A 22,436-nucleotide genomic window follows, 5' to 3' on the forward strand; every position below is an offset into this window, starting at 1 on the left:
TCTGTTAGCGGTGAGGTTAGACTGTTACAAATGGTATCAGAGTCAGACACTAGACGGTGTGCTAGCGAGGACGCTGAGCCTCGAAGGGAGTGGATTGTGAGATCCCACATTAGTTGGAGAGAAGAACAAGACATTCTTTACAAGTGTGCGAAAATCTCTCTCTAGCAAACATGTTTTAAAAATCTTGAACGGAAGTCCAAAAGGGAAAGGTCAAATATAACAATATTTGACAGCGGTGAACTTAGACGGTTCCGAATGTTTAAATTGACGCATAAAAAGTCCAAACGAAAAATATAAATTTAATTATAAATTTTTAAAAAAATTGTGTGGTTAAAAAATAAGTAAACAACGTGCATTAGATGTTCCTACCGCCCTCTTGACCTGTTCTTCTTCATTATTATAATTTTAAGAAAATCTGTTAATTAACTGATTTAATTTTCAACTAATTATCTGTTAATTACTGGATTTTGAACTAATTATTTTTAATTAATCATCATCTCTTCTGGACACTTACATCATATCCATGAACTACGTTGACTTGAACGAACATCAATGATTTTTTTTCTTTTCCATCGAAGATCATCGGGCCCATTTCTTCTTTTCTCAAAATCAATTGAAGTTTGTTGCTAACCGACCAACAATTTTTGAGCAATGAGATACACATTCTGATATTATCAATTTCTCTGTGATTTCAGTTTTTTCTCTGTATTTGTTCCACCAAATTTCACCGAAGATGATAAGGTTTTGCGGTTTTCGTTAATTCTTCGACATTTTTCGTTTACGAGCGTTTTGTATGCTTCGTTATCTGCAGATTTTCCGTTAAATGCGTTGAACTATTTCTAGCATCGCGCCTTCCTTCTTTTGTTCCTTGAACGGTAAGCATTATTTGGAGTTTTTCAGCTTGTTTGTTATGCGTATTCGGTTTAATTTTGGCATTGGAGTGTTGGATTTTCGTTTTCGTTACTACATTTTGATTTTGTTACATGCAGAGAAAAGGCAGGGCAGAGCTATGTTAATCTACGCTTAATCATTTCATTCGTCATTGTACAAACCTGTAAGAACTCCTTTGATTTCCTTTCCACTGTGTTTATAATGCTCTTTCTCTCAAGTTTTAGATTATGACCTAGTGGATTAACTAAGAGAATTGCTGCTTTCAGATTCCCCCGTTCTTTCATGATTTGTGTTCTCGTTGTTTGAGGCTGGAGATGTCAACCCAGTCGAAGAACTCCGATTCAAATGCCGTTTCAGGTATTTTTTCATCTCTGCAAATGATTACTCGTGTTCATAGCCCAAGATATCTTCGCGTTGATAAATTTTGTGAATTTAAGGGTTGGGATTCTTGTGATATTAGAATGTGAAACTCACTAGACTTCAGTTTGGTGGATTATACTACTGATACTCAATACTGGAAGAAAACTTTGTGGCTTAGTGTACAGATTAAGATTTGAATATCAGTTCTTAGTTGAATAGTTAATCATCCAATAGGAAGTTGAGGGGCCTTACAGTAGCCAGTAAAGTGATGATTAGATTAACTACTGATTAACTGGAATTCTCTTGTTTGAAAAGGGAAGATGCCTCAATTTGGGCACCATTCTCCCAGGATTTTTGTATCTATCCTCTGGGACTTATTATATTGAATTGATCCCTTCTTTGTATGTTAACTTCGAGGCTACTTTTGTTGGGCTGTCTTTTTGTATGTCCACTCTCTTTTGTCTGGTATTCTTTCATTTTAATCTCAATAAAAGTTTACTTTCTCCTACAAACTACAGGTTTTAGGAAGCTTTAGATACATTTTGAATAATCTAGATCATATTGACATATTACGTCCCCGACATCATGTGCTTCATAGTCGAGATGAAAAAATATCAGCTGGTATTTGAAGTATGTTGATAGGTTTCCAAGTTTATGCTCAATGGAATGTTTTAGAGTTTCTAGATACCCCTTAGAAGTTATATGCTAAGTGGGCAAATATTTGGATAACTAGAGATAGAACTGGTTCTCAAATAGAATGGCGAGTATGGGCTAGAGTTAAAAAAAATGGAGATTGGGTGGAGAGACAGATCTTGTGTGGATGAACTTAAGATTGAACCGCTTCTTAATTATTTGAAATGTATGGTGTCCTTTCAACCCTTGCAATCTCTCCTATGAGCTAAAAAGTTCATATTTCCAGTTGATACTTCTCAAACATTCATTTGGGATATTACAAAATCAGTTCATTGATGATTTTTTTTTTGTTGTCCAAATATTTCCTTTTATGAGAGTAAGTATAATGGTGAGTAATAAACATATTTTATAGCCAACCGGAGCATTTGCCTGTCTATTCCTTCCTCTGAGGTTGGAGGGTCGAATTCCTCCCTTCACATTTGTTGTACCATAAAACATTTTTGTAATAGTAATTAAGTCATTGATAACTTGCAAAGCTTTTTGATTTTTATTGAGATGATTGATACATTATATTGATGCGTCATATGATTTATCTTCCCTTAAGGTTGAACTTTTTTTTGGGTGTAATAAGTCTCTTATGGACTCCGAAAAACTATTGGGATTTGAATGCGGTGTCCCATTTGATAATCTTATGGAAGGGTCTCTCTTTAGGAAGTAAAATTGTAACAGTTCAAGCCCACCGCTAGCAGATATTGTTCTCTTTAAGTTTTTCCTTCTGGGCTTCCTCTCAATGTTTAAAACGCACCTGCTAGGGAGAGGTTTCCACACCCTTATAATGAATGTTTCACTTCCCTCTCCAACCAATGTGGAATCTCACCAAAATAACTGTGTGATATTGAAAATCAAGATTGTCTATGGACATGGAAAGACCAAAATTTCAGAAAATTTGAGCTGGTTGACTAAATCTTTGGATGCGAAGTGTGCTCGAACCATCAAAGAAAAGCCTTAGTTACTATAAGCTATTGAGTAATTATAATAGAACTAATTGGTGTACTTGAAAACTGCTGAAACTTTATACGTCAATCTTGTGTGATTATTCTGTTTTTGTTGTGGAGGTTGGAAATAAGAGTGTAGACATGATCATCACAAACATATAGGATTTACATTTACTACTAAATGAGTATCCTCTTCAATATATTGGAACTTGTATTGTAGCATGGTGGGTAGGCACTTATTTTTCATTTGTTCAAATGGACCATTGGGACCTGTTCACTGCTATCTATTCTTTTAGGCCATTACTCATATTGCTTAAGAATTGTAAGAATGTATCTATTGTTACCGATGTATAAAGAGCTCAGCTCATGTTATTATTGAAATTTCCTTGACATGATTGAAATGTGCTAGGCGTTTGTCTCTTCGATCTTCTGTTTCCAGATTCAGAAATGCGAGGCTGGGACTGGAGTCGAATGCCCTCTGGTATTATATCTCACTTCTCTGTATCTCTATAAATGCACTTGCACTCATTAAGGAATATTTTTGAAAGAAGAAGAAGCCAAATCCTGGAGGAAGTGTAAATTGTAGGAAATGTAATACCTAGTTAACCTGCTGAGTTGATACAAGTATTGTATGTTGTGCATTCCAATTTCAGGAGATTAATTAATTACTCAGTTAGGAATCATTTTTAACGTTTTAACAAGTGATCTTTTACTGTAGATTGCGTAACATCAGAATACATAGTTTAGCTGTCAGATCTTTCACTCTTTTTCAGTTCTTCAATTCTCTATGATCTCTTGTATTCAGATTCAGAAACGCAACAGTGGAACTGGAAAAAGGATCAACAGCTCTCTGGTATTATATCTTCAATTCTCAATATATTTTTAAATGTAATAGCATTTACTATGGAATTATATTGAAAGTAGATGGAGCTAAATCCCATAATTAGTTTAATTGTGGAAAATGTAAAATCTAGTCATCTTGCTGATTCTTTGGCCAGTAATATGTCTTCCAGTCTAAAAATTAATTTATATCATGAGAGATTAATTAATTAGTGAACTAGGAATCATTTTGAACTTCAATGAAAGGTCTTTTACTGTAGTTTGGGTAACATCAGAATGCTCAGTTTAGCTGTTAGATATTCCACTGTTCAATGCTTCCAATGGATAGCCTTAAGATCAAATCCTCACAAGGTTGAATTTCTTCTTGATTGGCAATCATCTCTGCAATCTCCTCATTAAGTCCTTGGTAGAACGGTTCATGGTAGCTTCCTCATCCACATATAAGTTAATCTCCTCAAGCAATGAGAGCATCTTTTCATAGTATTTTTCCACATTTTTGCTCCCTGTCTCAAAGTTCAATTTGTGGAAAGAATTAGTAACTAAACGCTTCCTCATTAGAAGCTTGAACTCTTTCCATGAGGGTATTGCATGATTTCCACTGTCTTTGACAACTAAACATTTCACCGTGTCAGTGCATATTTCTCAAATGCCGAGACAAACTTTTACCTTTCCCTTTTCAGTGTACTTGTGGTGATCAAATATGGCATCCATTTCCTCCTTCCAAAGAAGGTACTCAGGATTTTAAATCTTCCCAACGAACAATGGAAGCAAGTTTTGATCAACTTGTGGCAATTCCTTGAAGCTCTATTTTGAGTATACATGGCTGCAAAAAGATGTTAGCATATAGAAAATTGGACCTTACAATCACTCCCTCACGTGTTTCACTCAAAAGATGTAGCACTCCCTAAAAAATATTTAAAATCTCTCCAAATAGGAAACAAATATTTAAGAGTTTGCAATATCAAGTACTTTAAGAAGCAAGTCTTGAATGCAAAATCGAGATTGACGTGAAGTATCGATTCTCAAAGAAACAAGTGAAATGAAATAAATGAGAAACTAAGAATCAATAACCTCAACTTCAAGACCCAACAAACTATAAATAAGAAATAATAATAAAAAAAGAATCAAGGAAATGAGGAAATAAGATTCAAGAAATAGAAACAAAATTCACCCAAACCTATATTTGACAAGATTTAACTTTTAGCACTCTAGAAGCTGAAATCTCAAATGATTCTTAGAGTTTGATCTTGAAACATTTAACCTACTTGAGCTTGCAGGACAAGATTTCCCCTCCTAAGACCAGGTGATCTCTTTTTTTGTCATCTTCTGCTAAGTAATTGCTTTAGTATGATTCTTACACTGGAGTCGATGAGGGTCTGATTGGATGATTTGACCACTTGCATTTTCTTGATGACACGCTTTTAGTTGTTTCTCGTGAATATCAAAATGATAGCAACCTTCTTAATTTGGTTTAAGTTTTCCCTTCCTTTAACTTTTTCTGGGACCATAACACAAAGCTGAACTGATCCCATCTTAAAACTAAAGAATGCTCAGTGTAGAACGAGGGGAACAGGAAACCCCCTATATTATAAACGAATAGAATCCTAAGTTCAAGGTCTTGTACATTTTTTTCTCAATTGTTATTATATTTTTGGTCAGATTAAGTTTGAGAATTTGTTGTTTGCCATGCTCCCAATCTCTGTTGCGTACCCATGTTTCTACTTTCTTGAATGTTGTATTTATTTCCCACTGATAATCGTCATGTGCACTTTTTACGTTCTTTTGTAATGAGTTATGTTTCTAGTACCCTATCACCACCAGATATATTTGAAGAAGCTTTGTTAACTATATTATCTTGTGCTGCCTTCAATCAGGCCCCCAGAAAAGGTTGGAAGATCTGTTGCGCCAATCTGGTAATAAGTTATGTGCAGATTGTGGCTCACCAGATCCGAAATGGGTGTAAGTCTAAATGTTTTATTTTCTTTTTATTTAGATATTCATTCATACAAGTTTCAAATTGACTCTCTTTCTCCTTGAAGTCCTGACCAAATTGTAGTGTGGTGTGTGGGAAATGTGATGAAAATTTAAAACTAGGTGCCATTGAATTGTTCAAGAGAGAAGTTCCCATTCCTTACTCTCAAGTTTCTTCTGACATCAATAGAACAGTTTTTTCTGTTTTGCCATTGTTTCTTTCCTTTCTTGTCCTTCCATATGAACCCATGGGGAAACAATTCCCTCTTGGAAGTTCCTCCCTCAAGTCAGTTATTCAGACGTTGAATAAGTGGATTAAACTTCAGCCAACTGACCGTTTTCATATGTTGCGTGCCTCTTTTTCTCTCTTTTCTAGGGCACAGGGAGGGAGTAAGTTAATAGTTGCCGTATGATTGTTGTTGAGATCTTTATTCTGATCTCTTCTGGAAGAAACAAATGGACTATTATTAGGGAATTGAGACCTCAATCTACTTGGGCTGACCATTGAATCTCCTTAGGCCACTTTATGTCACACCTGACAAGTCTCTTTAATGTGTATAAATTAGAAAAGGATCAGTTACTTTTATCACTCTTGATGTCTTGGGGTGGTTTCTACATCACACAAAATGCAACTGTTACCTTTGATATCTACTGAAACTTCTTCAACATGAGTTTAGTTTTTTGTTCATAATCTCTGATTTTTGGATGCAGATCGTTAAATTTGGGAGTATTTATCTGTATAAAGTGTTCTGGAGTACACAGAAGTCTTGGAGTTCATATCTCTAAGGTTTCTTCTTCTTCTTCTTCTTTTTCCTATTCTTCTTGGAGTATTTACCTTTGATATCTACTGAAACTTCTTCTTGTTTCTTTATTATCTCCTAATAACAAACACACAATGTAGGTCTTGACCATGCTGCTTGATGACGTGATCATTTTAGATAAGCTTTCCATATTAGAAAAAATTTATGGCATTAGACAATATCGTAAAGCAGGTCACAGTATCAACATTGCCAAAGAACACTATCATAGTCTGACGCTCCAAAATCACAATCTAAATAATATAACCTTTGATCTTTCTATGCTCATCATCAACCTCAAAATACCTTGAACAGTATACCCAAATGAACAAATGTCAGATGCTTTTATTTGCACGTCTGCTCCCACAGTTGATTGATACTTGATATAGATGATAAATTGTACTCCTTCAAGTGTAAAAGGAAATTTGGCACTGTAGTTGTATGAGGAAAGAATGTTTTGGTTGTGAACCTTGATGATGATGGTTGGAAATTCTGAGTACTTAAAATTTAGAGCATGTATGTTTAGGATGCTTCATGTTCTGACTTCAAGGAAATTAGCATAATTTCTATTGAGGACAATTTTCTGGTGGACAAAAAGATCACGGATGCACCCTAAGGAATTCTCTTGATGGCAAGGGATTGGGATAGTTGGAGATGCCCTCTAAAGTCCTGGTTTAAGCCCCAGGTGGAAACCTTAGTTTAAAACCTTTGCCATCTCCGGAAGTTGGCGCTGGGATGGGCAAAGGCACTCTTAGGACTAGTAAGGGTGGTCCACGAGCATAATGTAGGGAGTGGTGATACTTGATCTATATGCATTAAACAAAAAAAAAAAAATGAAAGAAGAATTATGGATGCGACATTTTGGGTTGTAAGGCAGATTTGGGATTTAGTTGCTGAGACTTGATAAGGGCAACAGGGGAAAGCAGTTTCCATCTCAACTTGTTTCAGTAGGGAATATAAATAGTTGATCTTTAATTGTTTGAAGATAGTTATTCTCGTTAGGATAGCCAAAGTGAGCATACCCAAAAGTATCCACGACCAAGACGTTAGAGCTTCAAATCCCCCGCTCCAAATGCTGTTGAACTCCAAAAAGAAGTTATTCTCAGTAGGATATACTTATGTGATCCTTCCTATTATATTGATCATCTGAATTGAATTTTGAAGTAATTCCTGTTTACTATTTTGATATGGACTTTAATTTCAATACTGAAGGCTCATATCTCATGCAAAGAATTTTATGATCTAAATTTACCAACAACAAATTCCAGGTTTTCTCAGTGAAGCTAGATAATTGGACGGATGAACAAGTCAATACTTTTATAAGCATGGGTGGAAACGCAGATGTAAACAAGAAATATGAAGCCGGCATCATAGATTTGACCAGGAAACCAAAACCAGATTCCTGTATAGAGGAGCGCTTTGAGTTTATAAGGTATTGCTAGCACACGCTCATTCATTTATCGAGGAATCTGAAATATTGAGTACATTCTATTGTATTAAAGAATCACATTTCTTGTAAATTCAGGAGAAAGTATGAACTGCTACAATTTTATAACGGCAATGGTCATAATTCTAGTGATGGCTCAGTTAATAAAAGGATTTCACCATGCTCTCAAATTAACTCTTCAAGCAAGAATGGTTCCCAGGACAAAAGGCAATATGAGAAACTAGCTACTAGGCATCGCATTGCGAATGCGTTTCGTAACAGCCGAGTTAAAAGAGATAGTGACCACAAGAGTTTCGACAAGAGCAACCCTTCAATCTCAAGACTAGCGTCAGTAAGTTTCTTTGATTATGGATTTTTCTTATTAATGATTTCTTTCAGCATTTTAAGTTGTGGATTGCTGTAGAGATCACAAATTCCTTTTTGTTTTCAAATTTTTGGTTGCAACCATTCCTCTCCTAATTTAAGATATTGGACGCTAACAATTTCCACATTGATCAAATAAAATCTATAAAACTTGAGGTTTTAAGAGTGTTAATTCTGCGGCATTTACGCAGATCCATGTGGTTATATATCATTTATTTCATGAGGTCCCTAATCTGAGGAATTCTGTTTTTCATTCTTTAATGTTCTCAAGTTGACCCTTAACGACCCTCCTCAAAAAGATTGTTATAATTTTGTTCCAAAAATTGATGCATGATAAGTTATTGTTTATTCGAGCCCTTAGATATGCTACTCATATGCTACTTGACATACTAGTCTTCAATACTTGAGCCACCCCAACACTCAAACTAGTAGGGATCATTTGATATGTTGAGCCATAAAAATGTGCTTTCTTAAGTTATTAGACTACACATTCAAGATGAAGGGGGGACTGAATAAGCACACTAAACGGTTCTAATGAATTCAAAATGCTCTGATTAACCAAGAATGAGTTTTATCTCTTACAAATGCATATTCTTCATCAATGAACAGTTGAAAATGTAAAGCTGGAACTTTGAGCTAGCAGTCAAATTATGTTGGAGATGAGTGAGGGAAATAAAAAGCAAAGCAAGTGTTGTGGCTTAAAATTTTTGTTTGATATGGATGTTGGATCTTATTACTTTAGATGTAATGTTTGTAGGCAGGTATGGTCGAGTTCGTCGGGTTGGTTAAGGTCAATGTGGTTAGAGGCACGAACCTAGCTATTAGAGACGTGGTGTCCAGTGATCCCTATGTAATTCTCGTATTGGGTCACCAAGTGAGCCTCTCTTTTATATTACTTCGATTCACATTCGGGTTTATGATTTGTATTAGCTACACTGTTATCTAGTACTGATTCCTACTGCTATTTGTTGCAGTCGGTGAGGACTCGCGTCATAAAGAGCAACCTTAACCCAGTTTGGAATGAGAGCCTAATGTTGTCGATTCCCGAACATATACCTCCGCTAAAAGTGGTGAGCAAAAACATAACTTGTTCGAGAATGAAATCATGATTTCAACAACTAAATCAAATTTTGAGTACTATGTTGTAGAAAGTTGAGTCCCTTATTCCAAATCTATCACCGTTTCTTGCCAAAAGCATCTTCTTCATCAAGGAACCTCCTGTCTTTAGTCATTAAGTTCTTAAGCTTCCAAGTATATTAGATCTCATCTACAGTTAGTAAGAGATACGAAATGATGATTTCTGCAGCTTGTCTATGATAAGGACACATTTTCCACTGATGACTTCATGGGCGAGGCCGAAATCGACATTCAACCATTGGTTGCAGCCACAAGGGCGTACGAGAAGTCGACAATTGATGAATCAATGCAGCTGGGAAAATGGGTGGCAAGTAATGACAATACGTTGGTAAAAGATGGAATCATTAACCTTGTAGATGGAAAGGTTAGACAGGATATATCTCTTAGATTGCAGAATGTGGAGAGAGGTGTTCTTGAGGTTGAGCTAGAATGCATTCCACTCACACAATAGCTGCTGCTATGGGAAAGTATTGAATTCATATGATTTTATATTTAATCAATCACTAGAAAAAAGCTTGAAAGTTGAAGAAAAAATGATCATTCTCCTTGGGTAGCTGCTGTATATCATTGGCATTTGTAATGTGTAAATAAAAAGATGTGGAATATATGGCTTAGATTTAATCTTCTGTTTTTCAGATCCTTAAATTGTATTACAATATTAGAGTTAGAACCTTTCAAACTCCTTGGGAACAGGTGGTGGTAGTCTTTCCCCTTTCATCGCTTTATTAGGACATTGTTCGGAGACAAGATTCTATTCTAGAGGCATTTGGTTATAATTTATGATTGTATATGGTTTGTTAAGTTATAAGATTAGGGGCAAACTGAAAATTATTGTATATGGAAACCCTAGACACTATATATATATATATATATATATATATATATATATAACTACACATCAGGTTGGTTCCTAATAAACTATTCTTCGGCATCAATAGTGTCAGCACACATTATATAGAAGCTATTCATTCCAACGCTATTGTTAATGGTAAGAAGTAAAGCAAAACCTAACGAGTTTATAAACAAGATCTTCTCCAACTAAAAAGCTCGATTTAATCCGATCAAAACGAAAACAGGTTTGTAGCTAAGAGATCTAGTAACTAGTCCTTCACCTAGGTGTATAAGATCTTTATGAATTTACTATATCGTTGATTCGATATTTAACACGAAAAGCACAATAATCAAGGTCTACTATGACATATGATTCAAACAATTGATCAAATATAGGGAGTTGATGTGAGATCCCACGTGGTTGGAGAGGAGAACGAAACATTCAAGGTGTAGAAACCTCTCCCTAACAGACACGTTTTAAAATCGTGAGGCTAACGGCAATTCGTAACGGGCCAAAGCGGACACTATCTGCTAGCGGTGGACTTAGATTGTTACCGTTGACATTGGCTGATATGCTTAGCAAGATGAACTACATCATCATTGTCACATACCATGACACTACCAAGTGAACACTCAGTTCATCATAGTTGCGAGATAGAAATCGATCTACCCCTTTAATGTAAATTTCTACTCTCAAGAAACCTTTTTTCTATGCATTAGAATCAAGAAGAACTACATCGTCGTTGTCACCTACCATGACACTACCAAGTGAACACTCAGTTCATCATAGTCGCGAGATAGAAATCGATCTACCCCTATAGTGTAAAATTCTACTCTCAAGAAACCTTTTTTGTATGCATTAGAATCTTATACCGATGCCGATGAGGCTGTTTTATAATGTTGAGACATCTTTATGTTCTTTCTCTTGATAAATATTCCTATAGTTAGTATTTAATAAGACTTTGAGATGAGAGACAATCAAGTAAAGATCAAAATTCATGAACAATTTTAACACTACATTTACCTGGCTGTTCTTCCAAGCACTAGACAATGTCCTCAAAGATCTGTGAACTGCAGCTCTGTCGGTAAAACAGTGCTGAAAAAATGCCAACTTGAATCATGGAAAGCACCAAAATATTCATCTGAAAGTGTCTTGATTTTGATCTCGCGTGAGAATTTTCTAGAGGCCAAGATGTACTTTGCCGAATCAACAACGGGTGAGTTCTTGAATTCAGATACAAACTGCTCATAGATCTCAAAGCTATTTCCAAACAGCACAACATGATTCAACAGCTCCCCCGTCCAATTCTCCTGTAAAAGATTGTTGTACAGCTCTGCCTCGCAATGGGGCATGAAGAACATTGTTGGCTTCTGCGCACATCGCCGTCCTTGCTCATTTACTGATAGAATAGAACAACCAAAGGATTCGATAACCCGACATTCGATTGCAGAAAGAATTGGATCGAACACTTCTAACCTTCCAATCCAACTAAATTTTCTCTTCAACAATATAGCAAGACTGAGCTGCAATCGAGGATTTTCATAATTTTCAATGCTTCCTACGCCATAGATAACCATCCCCATCTTCGACTCCGAGGCCAAAACCCTATTCAAGGATTCCAAGACTGGCATCGTTTCAAGCTCATCAACAAGAGTTCGATAAAATTGGGAGCTCTCAACTTTCTCAATACAGATTTCCATCTTATGCAACAGTTTCGATTCCCTGATTGTATCATTGGCCTGATCAGACGGAGACCAAGTCCGCTGATCTTCTTGTTTTCTTAGCTTCGGCAAATTTTTCCTCTGCCTGCCACGACGAGGTAAAACAACCGTCCAGTCGCCATTATTCGACTGATCCGGAATAGCAAGAGTTTTTGCCGACGCTGTCATTGTTCAAGAGACAACCGTCGAGTTCAAATTACAACTACTCGTATCTAACCTAAAAAAATTTCATAAAGCAACATGATGATTCTGCATTAATAAAAAAGAAACAGCACATCAAACTCCCGTAGAAAATAGTGAAAATTAAAGCTCAAATTCAATCGGAGGATCACCGAATCGAACCGCGGGATCACATAATTGTATAAAAAGAAGGAAGATGCCTCTAGTGGAATAATATCGAAATCAGTGACCGTAAACACATGAACAGAAGAAATTCGAGTGGATGAATGCAGAAGAAATTTAAAGGTGCTTTGAGTAACAGACCTGATTGGTGTTCGATTCTTCTCCTTCCGCCATTGACAACGCAGCGGATTTGATTTACCGTTCGTTCATGATTGTACGGCCGTCTGCATCTCTAGCTTTTGCAGGTTAGCGAATAAGAATTGTATTTATTTATTTATTCCATAAGAAATAAATTTTAAAAATATATTTCATTTCCAAGTGTTTAAATAAATATTTAAGAGAAAAATATATTTATTATATTTGATATAATAAAACAAAAATATATATTTAAAATTTGAATGATAATGAAACGGGTGGAAATATTTATATAATTATTTTATAATATTTAAATATGATTTAAATAAAATATTTACGTCTTATAATATTAGATATTAAATTACATCAAGAAAGTGAATTCTTTTTAAATTTTTACTTTTTCAATCCGTTAAAGACCGTCTTTCAAAAGATTCCTATAAATTGGATTCCTGTGTTCGAGTCATAGTAAGAAAGACACTATGAAAGAGGTTCTATCTAGTCGGTTTTGAAGGTTTTGAAGAAGGGTTGACTTTTTGTCAAATGTTCGGACATTTTTAAGCTATAATATTAATTTTGAAATATTTTTTTAAAGGTGAAAAATTAATATTTTATTTTAAAAAATTGAAATATTTATTTATATAATTTAGCTTATATAATACTTAAAAAAGTGAGTGAATTAATAATATAAAAAAAAAATTAAAATATACGAGGAATGAGTTACACTACGACGTCGTTTTGTAGTGGGATTGGTCTATGAAGAAGCGGGTCATAATTTCGTAAATACAGGGCGAGGAGAGAAAGAGAAGAGTCGAAAGAAGGCAAGAGAGGAACAAAAATGTCATTGGTAGACTACGCTTCGTCGGACGACGACGAGACGGCGGCGGAGGAGGAGGAGGAGGAGCAAAATCGGAAGAAACCGGAAGACCGCACCACTGAGGAGCCTCAATTCCCCNAGGCGGCGGAGGAGGAGGAGGAGCAAAATCGGAAGAAACCGGAAGACCGCACCACTGAGGAGCCTCAATTCCCCAACCAAGAGCCGAGGTCTCAATCTCACCCCGTCAACCAGTAACTTTTCTTCCATTTCTTCAGATTTTTCTAGTTCCCAAGCGGGAGGGCTCCAATTCCAATTTCTTTTTTGCTTTTTCTCTATTCCAATCGAAGTTCAATCATTTTCCTGACCTATTTTTTCACAAAGCGTATAGGTTTTGTCTTCAAAGTGAATGATGTGTTGGTTGTATACCAGTTCTTATTTTTTGTGTTCCATCTTTTAGGGTTATTGTTGTTGTTAGATTAGCTGGGAGTAATGGAGTTTGTTGTGCTTCCAGATGTTTTTGAGTGGCTTTTTAAACATCATTATTGTGGTCATACTGTTTTTTTTTTTTTTTGGTTTTGCTATGGAATTTTGCAAGTTCGAAATGGCTGCTACGTAGGTTTAGGGAATTCTTTAGCTGTTGATTTCGTTACCTTGGAACTAAAGATTTGGTTTATTTTGGTTGATATTCTGGTGTGAGTGATTTATTTCCTTGTGATTTGCACTGTAGGCCCATTCTTAAGCCAAAACAGCCATCTGAAACTAACGAGGATTCTTCTGTGCCTTCGGTTGAGCTTCCTGATGCTTCTCTACTATTGAATTCTCCTACTTCTTCCAGTCTTCTTAGTGGTAGCGATCACTCTTCTCGAGTGGCAGCAGCCATGGCTGCCAATGCATCTCGTAAGAGAGAAACAAATGTTCTGGGATCTTCTCTTCCCCGGAGTAAAGTTCCACGATCGAATTTGCCTCACTCAAAGAATGTTCCAGAGACTGTAGGACGTTTGTTGGTTCCACCTCAGCTTACTGGAAGGTTCGTTCTATTATATTCTCTCCTTCTTTTCCATTTTTTATGCTAATATTTGGATTCACTTAAGGTCAATGACATTATTCCCTGAATAAGTGATACTGCAAGATGTTGATAATTGGATTTGATGCATCTATATATAGTTTATGAAGTCTGCACTAGGCGATGAGAATCGAATCATTTCGAAATCATGACATACAGATGAATGCATTGGCATAGATATGATTCTAAGTTTATCTCTTTCCCGTGAAAGAGCTCTCTCAGTCTACCAATTAAAACCTATGATTCTAAGTTTAGCACGCACGACATAATGGTAATGTAGTACTAAGAAGTTAGGTATAAGATAAACATGGTTTTTCGTTTTTGGCCACGGGAAGTTTTGTTAATACACTCGGTTCTATGAAAGTAAGTGCGTCTATGGGTGTTGGTCATCATCATTTCCTTCCTTGCAAAAACTTTGAAGTTAAATGTGACTCAGATTCCGTCCGATGTTATCGAGCCTGATATCAAGCATGCAGTTTATTCTATTACAAATCTCTGTAGTTAACAGTAGAGTTGAGTTTCATATTAGTTAGTCAGTGGTTTGCTTGGATTAGGATTCGGTTTTCCATTTGGCAGTGAAACTAGTGGGTTTCCAGATATATATTTCATTCCTTCTTTTGCTTATTAGAACAAGATATACAATCTTCTATATGTGGGGTATAATTGATTTGGGGTTTCTAGTTCAGAGGGATGGAGCATTTCCTTACCAATGCCTTGCTATTGCTCCAAGTAACCGTAACTTCTTTAAGATATTACAATTTCACTGATTTTAATAGGAAAAAAATTTGACAGAAGAATCTTTCAACTGGTACGATGCTCCTCTCTTTGTTGTTCTTATTGCTAGTTTTTGTGTCACTGTTCTTCAATATGCTGGATGTGCTGAAGGCCTCCAGCAAGTGTGATTCTATTGCCTCAAGAACTTAGCATGTCATTACTCTTGCGAATATAACCATGCATGTGAGATCCCACGTTAGTTGGAGAGGGGAACAACACCAAGGGTGTGAAAGCCTCTCCCTAGTAGACGCATTTTAAAACTTTGAGGTTGGCGGCGATACGTAATGGACCAAGTCGGACAATATCTGCTAGCAGTGGACTTGAACTTTTATAAATGGTATTAGAGCCAGACACCGGGCGATGTGCCAGCGAGGACGCTGGGCCCCCAAGAGGAGTGGATTGTGAAATCCCATATCGGTTGGAGAGGGGAACAATATCGAGGGTGTGGAAACCTCTCCCTAGTAGACGTATTTTAAAACCATGAGGCCAATGGCGATACGTAATGGGCCAAAGTGAACAATATTTACTAGCGGTGGGCCTAGTACAATGCATTTTCTATTTTGTTTAGAATTTGTGATGAATTGTGATTGCAATCCTGAACTTGTTATGCGTTTGGCAGGAGTAACATTGTCACTGAAGATATAAGCAAGTTGTTTGTGAAAAAGTCGGCCAAGCCCTCATAGAGGATTTCTTTCTAGAGTTGTGTTGGTTGTTGCAGCTTTCATTAATAGTTTATAGAAGTTTCAGGTTGGTGTAATGCACTTTGTAGAATGTGAAGAACAGTGCACTCATCTTTACTACTACCCAAAACGAGGGGGAGGTGCGGAAATGACCCAAGTTCAGATGCTTCTCTTCTATCTATCGTTTCTCAGGAATTGCAATGATTTGTGGGTTATCTGTGGTACGTGAATTTTCCCCCACCTACAAAAACTAATGGGGCATAGTTTTGTTCTGAATCTTTTTCCCTTGTTCTTGTTTAATTTAGGTTAAATCTTGAAATTAGTCTGTGTAATGTTAGTTTAAGTTTAGTTTTTATCAAGATTGATTAAAAACTAACAAGAATTTTTAATTTTTAATTTTTAATTTTCATGCAAAAAAAGATACAATGTGAAATAGTATTTGAATCTTTGTTGAAAATAGGAAGACGAGACCTTATAAATACAGGGATCAAAATGATATTTCAATCCTTCCTTTTCTCTAATCTAAGGATTAGTCTAATTTTTAATTGATTTTAAAGAACTATTGTATCCTAAAATAATTATATCAATTGACAATTGTTTGAAAGAAACTTGCTTAAAATAAATAAAAGTGGTTTTATTATTATTATTATTATTATTTAAAATAAGATGTATTATTCAAAAAAATGACTTTGAAGTGTTTAACTGAAAAGTCTCTCAACATATTTATAATTAATAGGCAAATTTGAAATTTAGAATATGTTTAAAAAAAATGAATATTCTTTTATATATATATATATATTCTAAAGGTCCTTCAAAAAGGCTTTTAAGTCATTTGATCCTTTGGTGAACCAATAGACAAACATTTATTGATGCAATCATTGAAGTTGTCAATGAACTAAACGTTTAAGTCACCCACTCCACATCTAAATCAAATGTGGAAAGCTATTATATATATATATATATATATATATATATATTTCAAAAATTAAATCTTCAACTTATAATTAAAATAATCAATTCCTAACTCTTCGTCCATGACAGACTTAGTACCAATGTAGATGTATTCCTGTGCAGACTTAGTACAATGTGGATGTATTCCTGCTTATGAACCCATCATCATTTCCTAATTAATGAGGGAGACTCATTCCCAGCAATCTTGTCCTAAATTAGCCAGTATGACACTCATTCCCAACAATCTTGTATTCCTATTAGCCAATGTGTAACTCACTCCCAACAATCCCGATCATTTCCTAAATTAGTCCAGGTGGNAGCTAACCAAAATAGCAATAAGTAATGAAATGAAAACTGGGCCAAATCTTTGATTACCCTTCATCTGTCAGTTTATTTGGCAGAAAGTTTGTTCCTGACATGGGTACAAAATACATCCTCATATCATATGCTCATGGTTCTTAAACCATCAAACTGCAAATCTCTATCTGAATTATGAACTACTACAAACAAGTATTCCAAGCTAAGGATGAGATCAAAACCATCCCCAACAAATTCAATGAATTCCGAGGAAAAAAAAAGGAAACCGATACCGAATGGAAAAGCGTCCATCATCCATTCTATGAAGAAATTCTTCTGGCTTCGACGACTATAAGCATATCATCATTCTAAGGTTATGTTTATTCAATTCTATGGAGAGGTTTCTCCCCAACTCGTAAAAACAACAAAACTCCGGATGATCGATGGATCGAGCATCAATCTCACGCATTTGCAAGCTCAGAAGCAGAAGGTGTGGGGGCAGCAGGAGCAACACCACCAGTAGTAGGCCTGGTCGAAAGAAAGTGTCAATGTGAGTGACAGCTCTTAAACGAATGGAGGAAAATCAGGATAAAAGGTATTAGCCATGGGATGAACTTACAGTCCAACGAACACTTTGAATGCATCGTAAATGCCCCATTGAGCACCAGTAAGAGTTCCAATCATGACGATACGGAGGGGTAGACCACGAGTGAAGAGACCCCATAATCCGAGCTTCTTGACAGCCTGCACCATGAAAACCCAAAAGTAATGAAACAACAAATAGAATGCAAACCAAGTATAACTCCGTCCAAAAGGATGCAGCACTCACGTCTCCAACAGTTGCTCCTTTGGCATTGTTGAGGAAAGACACGAGATTATCAGCAGGATGAGACACAATAGCACAGAAAACACCAGCCACATATCCACCAGCAAAACTAATACCAAGCTGGAGAGATTTGCTGCACTGGTCCTTTGGTGCGGGAACGGCATACTTGTATATCATCTCGACAATTGTCTCGAAGGAAGCAAACTTCATCATTGTGTCTGAAAGAGAAGCACTGATCATTAAGAATAGCAAATAAAAAAAAAAAAAAAAAGAAAAGTTTGCGAACAAGATAAAATCACAGCTTGTTGATTAAAACAAACCGAGAATACTATGCTTTGCAAACCACAATCTACTTCACAATTTAGGCTTTTAAATCCAATCACTGAATCCAGGATCAAATGGAATTTTCTTTTCTTTTAGGATACTTTGAACAAGGTCAAATAACAAAAGAAAATTGAGTTTTGACGACAATATAAAATCAAAGAATAGAAAGAAAAGAAAAAAAAAACAGATTTATGCCATTGGCTCATTCACTGGACAACCATGTTGTATGAAACTCAAGCACATATCTAATGATGACAGTTAGAAAGTTCTCCTAATCAATTTAGGGATCCCCCCGTATCTTTCTACCATAGTGGGGGAGAATAGAAGTTGAGCAACATTGCGACATCAAAACATCGCCATATGCACAAACTATTATCCTAATCAATTTAGGGATCTCCCCCCACATCCTACAACCATAGTGGGGGAGAATAAAAGTTAAGCAATATTGCGACATCAAAACATCGCCATATGCACAAACTGTTCTCTGCCACAGACAAGAAGAAAAGTTGTTTTGAGGGAGAATAAAATTCCAATTCCTTCAACAATTGTGGTACAACGTTTGCAGACCCCAGATGACTTGGGAGTAAATTGTGTAAAACAATTAGCAACCCCCATACTTAAATGGTTGGGGATAGGGATGATCTTTTGTCCAAAAAAAAAAAAAAAAGAAAAAAAGAAAACAATCTAAGTAACTGAAAGTCAAATTAAAGAATATCTTCAAAATAATTTTTCTTAAATCTGCACTTGAAGATACAGAAAATGCAGAGAGACAATACAAAACTCTAGAAAATCGTACAACGCCATCAAACAACAACAACAACAATTACCAAGGAATTCCAACTGTAATTAGGCGTACCAGACAATGCATGTAGACATTATATATTAACGACCAAGCATCTATGAACAGAAGCAACTTCCCAAGCATCAACAAATGAAAAATATTGCCAACTACAATCCATGGCCCCAGCTAGGGATGGCAAAACATCTCCATGGGATCAAGTTGCTGCCCCAATGGGGCATAGATTCCCCATTTCGAAAACCACAAGTATATGCTTAGCACATTCCTATAATCTTGTAAAATCTTGAATTATAGGAATGTGCTTGTAATGATAGCTAAGCATATCAATTTTAAAGTATAATTCTTCATAGTTCCAAGTTTGTTATGTATGTGCGAGAAAACACGATCATTCATTCCAAGAAAAAGCAATAGGAACAAAAAAAGCACATAGAAGTTACAGATAAGAATTTTTCTTTTTTAACTTACATGGAATCTGGCGACCCCAGAGTGGAACAATACCCTTGTACAACCTGCAATTACAAACGAGTTGTAACTCATCAATCCATTAAAACATCCAGAAATATTTCCTCCTGTCATGTCACGTACCCTAGAGTTCCTTCAGATTTGACAAACTTGGGAAGTCCATCCGCTAGCCCTCTAGCAAATCCAGGCTGAGTTTGAACCCGAACCTTGACTGCTTCGAAAGGGCAAAGTGCAACATCAGCAATCACCTCAGCCGATGCAGAGCCAGCAAGGTAGATCAAGGTCTTGTACTTAGCAGCGTACTCAGGTCCAGCAATATCAGTGTAATACTTCTTAAAGAACTCGTAGAAACCAAACTTGCAAGCACCCTGAGCACTGTAGCCAAGAAGGGTAGGCACCCAACCCCTAAAGAAACCCCTCACACCCTGCTCCTTAAGCAAAATTCCAAAACCAGACGAAATGCTTTTGTATTTCGCAGGGTCGATCTGAAAAAACATAACACTGACGTTAACAACTTAATTAGCAAATTCATAACTAGACTATTCCTAAAATATATCGCCCAAGTTCTAGATCTGATCCATACAAAATTCAACCACCACCGAAAAAAAAAAAAAAAAAAAAAAAAAAAAAAAAAAAAAAAAAAAAAANAAAAAAAAAAAAAAAAAAAAAAAAAAAAAAAAAAAAAAAAAAAAAAAAAAAAAAAAAACAAGAACCTCCTAACAAAGCGAGAAAACCAACAGATCTGATCAGAATAGAAATGAATCAGAAAACGACGATAAACATTTCAAAATCTCCAAACACAAACATAAGCAACCTAATCGGAAACGCAAACACAAGCAGAAAACTGATCACAAATCGAAGCGAATCAAACCTGCATATTGCATTTAACCAAATCGAGAGGAGTAACAGTCATATGCGTGAGACCACAGCTGAGAATCCCACCAAAAGTACAAGCAGCGTAGAACGCCGGCGAGTACAACTCAATCTTCTTAGACGGCTCACTCGGGGCAGGAATAACAAAGGTCTTAGGAGAAGAGGAAACCGCATCAAAAGTGGATGAAGACTGAAGCATCTTCTTAATAGGCAGAGTGCGAGTGGAAGAAGGTGAAGAATAAAGGAAGCTGGGGATCAGAGATTGACGAGAGGGTCTATCAGAGAGCGCCATGGGAGATGGAACTTGGAGCAGAACAAATCAAAGCAAAATTCCAACAATGGAGAAGAAAATGAAGCAACCCTAGAAGAGGAACCTCGCTTTTTTCTCGCTCAGAAACGGATCCCTGAAACGCCCAATGGCTCTGATTTTCTCTGAAATGGAGAAATGGGGTTTGAGATGGGTAGTTGCTTTTATAGTCAACGGGCAGGTATGACGCTGCCCGAAGTCGCGTGGGACACACGCGAGAAATGGACGGTCATTGGTGACTCCAAATTATGAAGTGGCCTTTATAGGACTTTGTCCTTTTTTGACGGTTCCAATAATCAACGGCTACGATTGAATCTTGAATGCCAATTACGAGTATAATCTTACGTTGTCTTATTTCAGGTTTAATTAATGTCTAAATCAAATGTTTTTTTTTTTTTTTTTTTTTAAATTATGATTTAACTTTTTTTTTAGTATGTTTTGTTTTAATCATAATTATGAACAATATTTATCATTTTCTTTCGAACATACATTTTGATATATTCATTTAATTAACCTATTCTCCGTTCTTGTCTTGCCTCATCTTATTTTAAATATATATTTTTATTTTTTTTATAAAATATTATTAGATTTATTAAGTTGTTTTGCCATTTTAACATAAATTATATTATTCAAAAATAAAAATTATTTGAAAGAAAGGTTTATTTTTAAAAAAATATATATCAAAAATTGAAATTGAAAAAAAAAAATCTACGGCGGATCCCGCAATAATACCCACAAAATTAAATATGAAATTTCACGGGAATAGAGATTAAAACGAGAGGTAAAAGACAATGATAGAAAAAGCTTTCTATCTCGTGAACATCTCTGCAACCAAATTGTTCGTTTTTTTTTTTTTTTTTTTTAGATTANATTGGATGAATATTTTTTTAAGAGCTGAATTTTTCACTAATTATTTTAATAATCCACCGACTTTGATCGTTCATAGAAAATAAAAAATAAAACATAAAAAGAATTGACTTTGTGAAAGCAACTAAACCATCAAGTCAAATAATGAATAAGTTAAAATTTATGTTTTAAAGTCTCGATCATTTAATTTTTTTTATTATTTTAATTACAATTTAACATTATTTATTAATAAAAAAATTAAAGGTTATTAATATAATTTTGAACACCATATCTATCACAATTATTTAATTATGCATAGATATAGATATATGAGTGAGAATATTCTATCCACCGCCTTTTCTATGATCATCCCTACAAATATTCAAATTTATAAATAAGACTCCTAAATAAACACAAAATTACGATTAAAGTCTTACAAAACGTACAAAATTATTCACAAACTATAACCATTGTTACAATATAACCCTCAAACTATATGAATTTTATTTTTAATTTTTTATATAACAAAGTCAGAGCATGAATTTCAACGGGTAGAATATTGGTCTAATTTTGACCGTTGCCAAGAAAGACAAAGAAGGTTATATTTTTTAAAACATTTTTCAATCATTTTTTTCAAAATTACAAATTTAGCTATTTAAAAAAAAAAATTACTAAATAAAAAAATAAAAAAATAAAAATTTAAAATTCTACAGTAAATTTTAAAAAGACATGTATTTAGAAATCAACGTTCAAAAACTTATTAAATAAAATTAAAATTTTAGATCATAGAACAAATAAATACATATCTTAAATTTTAAGAACTAAACTCATAATTTAACCTAAAAATTAAGAACACATAAGAATGCCACAATTTTATTAATACAAAGATAAAGTATAACACAAAACAATAGCATCTAATATTTTTAATTCAACATTAAAAGAGTAGAAAAGGACGC

The 22,436-nt window shown here is 35.2% G+C and overlaps 4 protein-coding genes across 9 annotated transcripts; 2 read left to right on the forward strand and 2 right to left on the reverse strand.

Moving 5' to 3' along the window:
- Positions 1–505: 505 nt before the first annotated feature.
- Positions 506–10,222, forward strand: LOC111810532 (probable ADP-ribosylation factor GTPase-activating protein AGD11). 3 transcript variants are annotated; one of them, XM_023697248.1, is made up of 12 exons: positions 506–875; positions 990–1,054; positions 1,158–1,248; positions 3,289–3,360; positions 3,685–3,732; positions 5,594–5,678; positions 6,402–6,477; positions 7,756–7,919; positions 8,013–8,265; positions 9,055–9,171; positions 9,272–9,367; positions 9,604–10,222. In XM_023697248.1, the coding sequence occupies exons 3-12, from the start codon at positions 1,206–1,208 to the stop codon at positions 9,883–9,885; spliced, it is 1,236 nt and encodes a 411-aa protein (XP_023553016.1). In that variant the 5' UTR covers positions 506–875; positions 990–1,054; positions 1,158–1,205; the 3' UTR covers positions 9,886–10,222. The 3 variants fall into 3 exon arrangements, with proteins under 3 accessions (XP_023553016.1, XP_023553023.1, XP_023553031.1); XM_023697255.1 differs by having other exon boundaries at positions 3,319–3,360; XM_023697263.1 differs by lacking the exon at positions 9,055–9,171.
- Positions 3,883–12,581, reverse strand: LOC111810554 (protein SENSITIVITY TO RED LIGHT REDUCED 1-like). 3 transcript variants are annotated; one of them, XR_002817410.1, is made up of 4 exons: positions 12,471–12,581; positions 11,290–12,236; positions 4,386–4,542; positions 3,883–4,222 (listed from the first exon to the last, which is right to left on the reverse strand). XR_002817410.1 is itself a non-coding variant. In XM_023697285.1 (3 exons), the coding sequence occupies exon 2, from the start codon at positions 12,153–12,155 to the stop codon at positions 11,322–11,324; it is 834 nt and encodes a 277-aa protein (XP_023553053.1). In that variant the 5' UTR covers positions 12,156–12,204; positions 12,471–12,581; the 3' UTR covers positions 3,883–4,542; positions 11,290–11,321. The 3 variants fall into 3 exon arrangements, 2 of the variants coding, with proteins under 2 accessions (XP_023553053.1, XP_023553043.1); XM_023697285.1 differs by having other exon boundaries at positions 3,883–4,542; positions 11,290–12,204; XM_023697275.1 differs by having other exon boundaries at positions 3,883–4,542.
- A 674-nt stretch (positions 12,582–13,255) lies between these two features.
- LOC111781514 lies at positions 13,256–16,184 on the forward strand. 2 transcript variants are annotated; one of them, XM_023662160.1, is made up of 4 exons: positions 13,256–13,344; positions 13,420–13,529; positions 14,006–14,305; positions 15,735–16,184. In XM_023662160.1, the coding sequence occupies exons 1-4, from the start codon at positions 13,300–13,302 to the stop codon at positions 15,796–15,798; spliced, it is 519 nt and encodes a 172-aa protein (XP_023517928.1). In that variant the 5' UTR covers positions 13,256–13,299; the 3' UTR covers positions 15,799–16,184. The 2 variants fall into 2 exon arrangements, with proteins under 2 accessions (XP_023517928.1, XP_023517937.1); XM_023662169.1 differs by having other exon boundaries at positions 13,420–13,505.
- Positions 16,185–17,089: 905 nt separating this feature from the next.
- Positions 17,090–20,767, reverse strand: LOC111803546 (mitochondrial phosphate carrier protein 3, mitochondrial-like). The gene is made up of 6 exons (XM_023688006.1): positions 20,326–20,767; positions 19,578–19,939; positions 19,458–19,501; positions 17,873–18,087; positions 17,663–17,787; positions 17,090–17,571 (listed from the first exon to the last, which is right to left on the reverse strand). The coding sequence occupies exons 1-6, from the start codon at positions 20,617–20,619 to the stop codon at positions 17,505–17,507; spliced, it is 1,107 nt and encodes a 368-aa protein (XP_023543774.1). The 5' UTR covers positions 20,620–20,767; the 3' UTR covers positions 17,090–17,504.
- Between the last annotated feature and the right edge of the window lie 1,669 nt (positions 20,768–22,436).

The sequence above is a fragment of the Cucurbita pepo genome, chromosome LG01 (genome assembly GCF_002806865.2).
Source record: "Cucurbita pepo subsp. pepo cultivar mu-cu-16 chromosome LG01, ASM280686v2, whole genome shotgun sequence".
NCBI classification, from domain to species: Eukaryota; Viridiplantae; Streptophyta; class Magnoliopsida; order Cucurbitales; family Cucurbitaceae; genus Cucurbita; species Cucurbita pepo.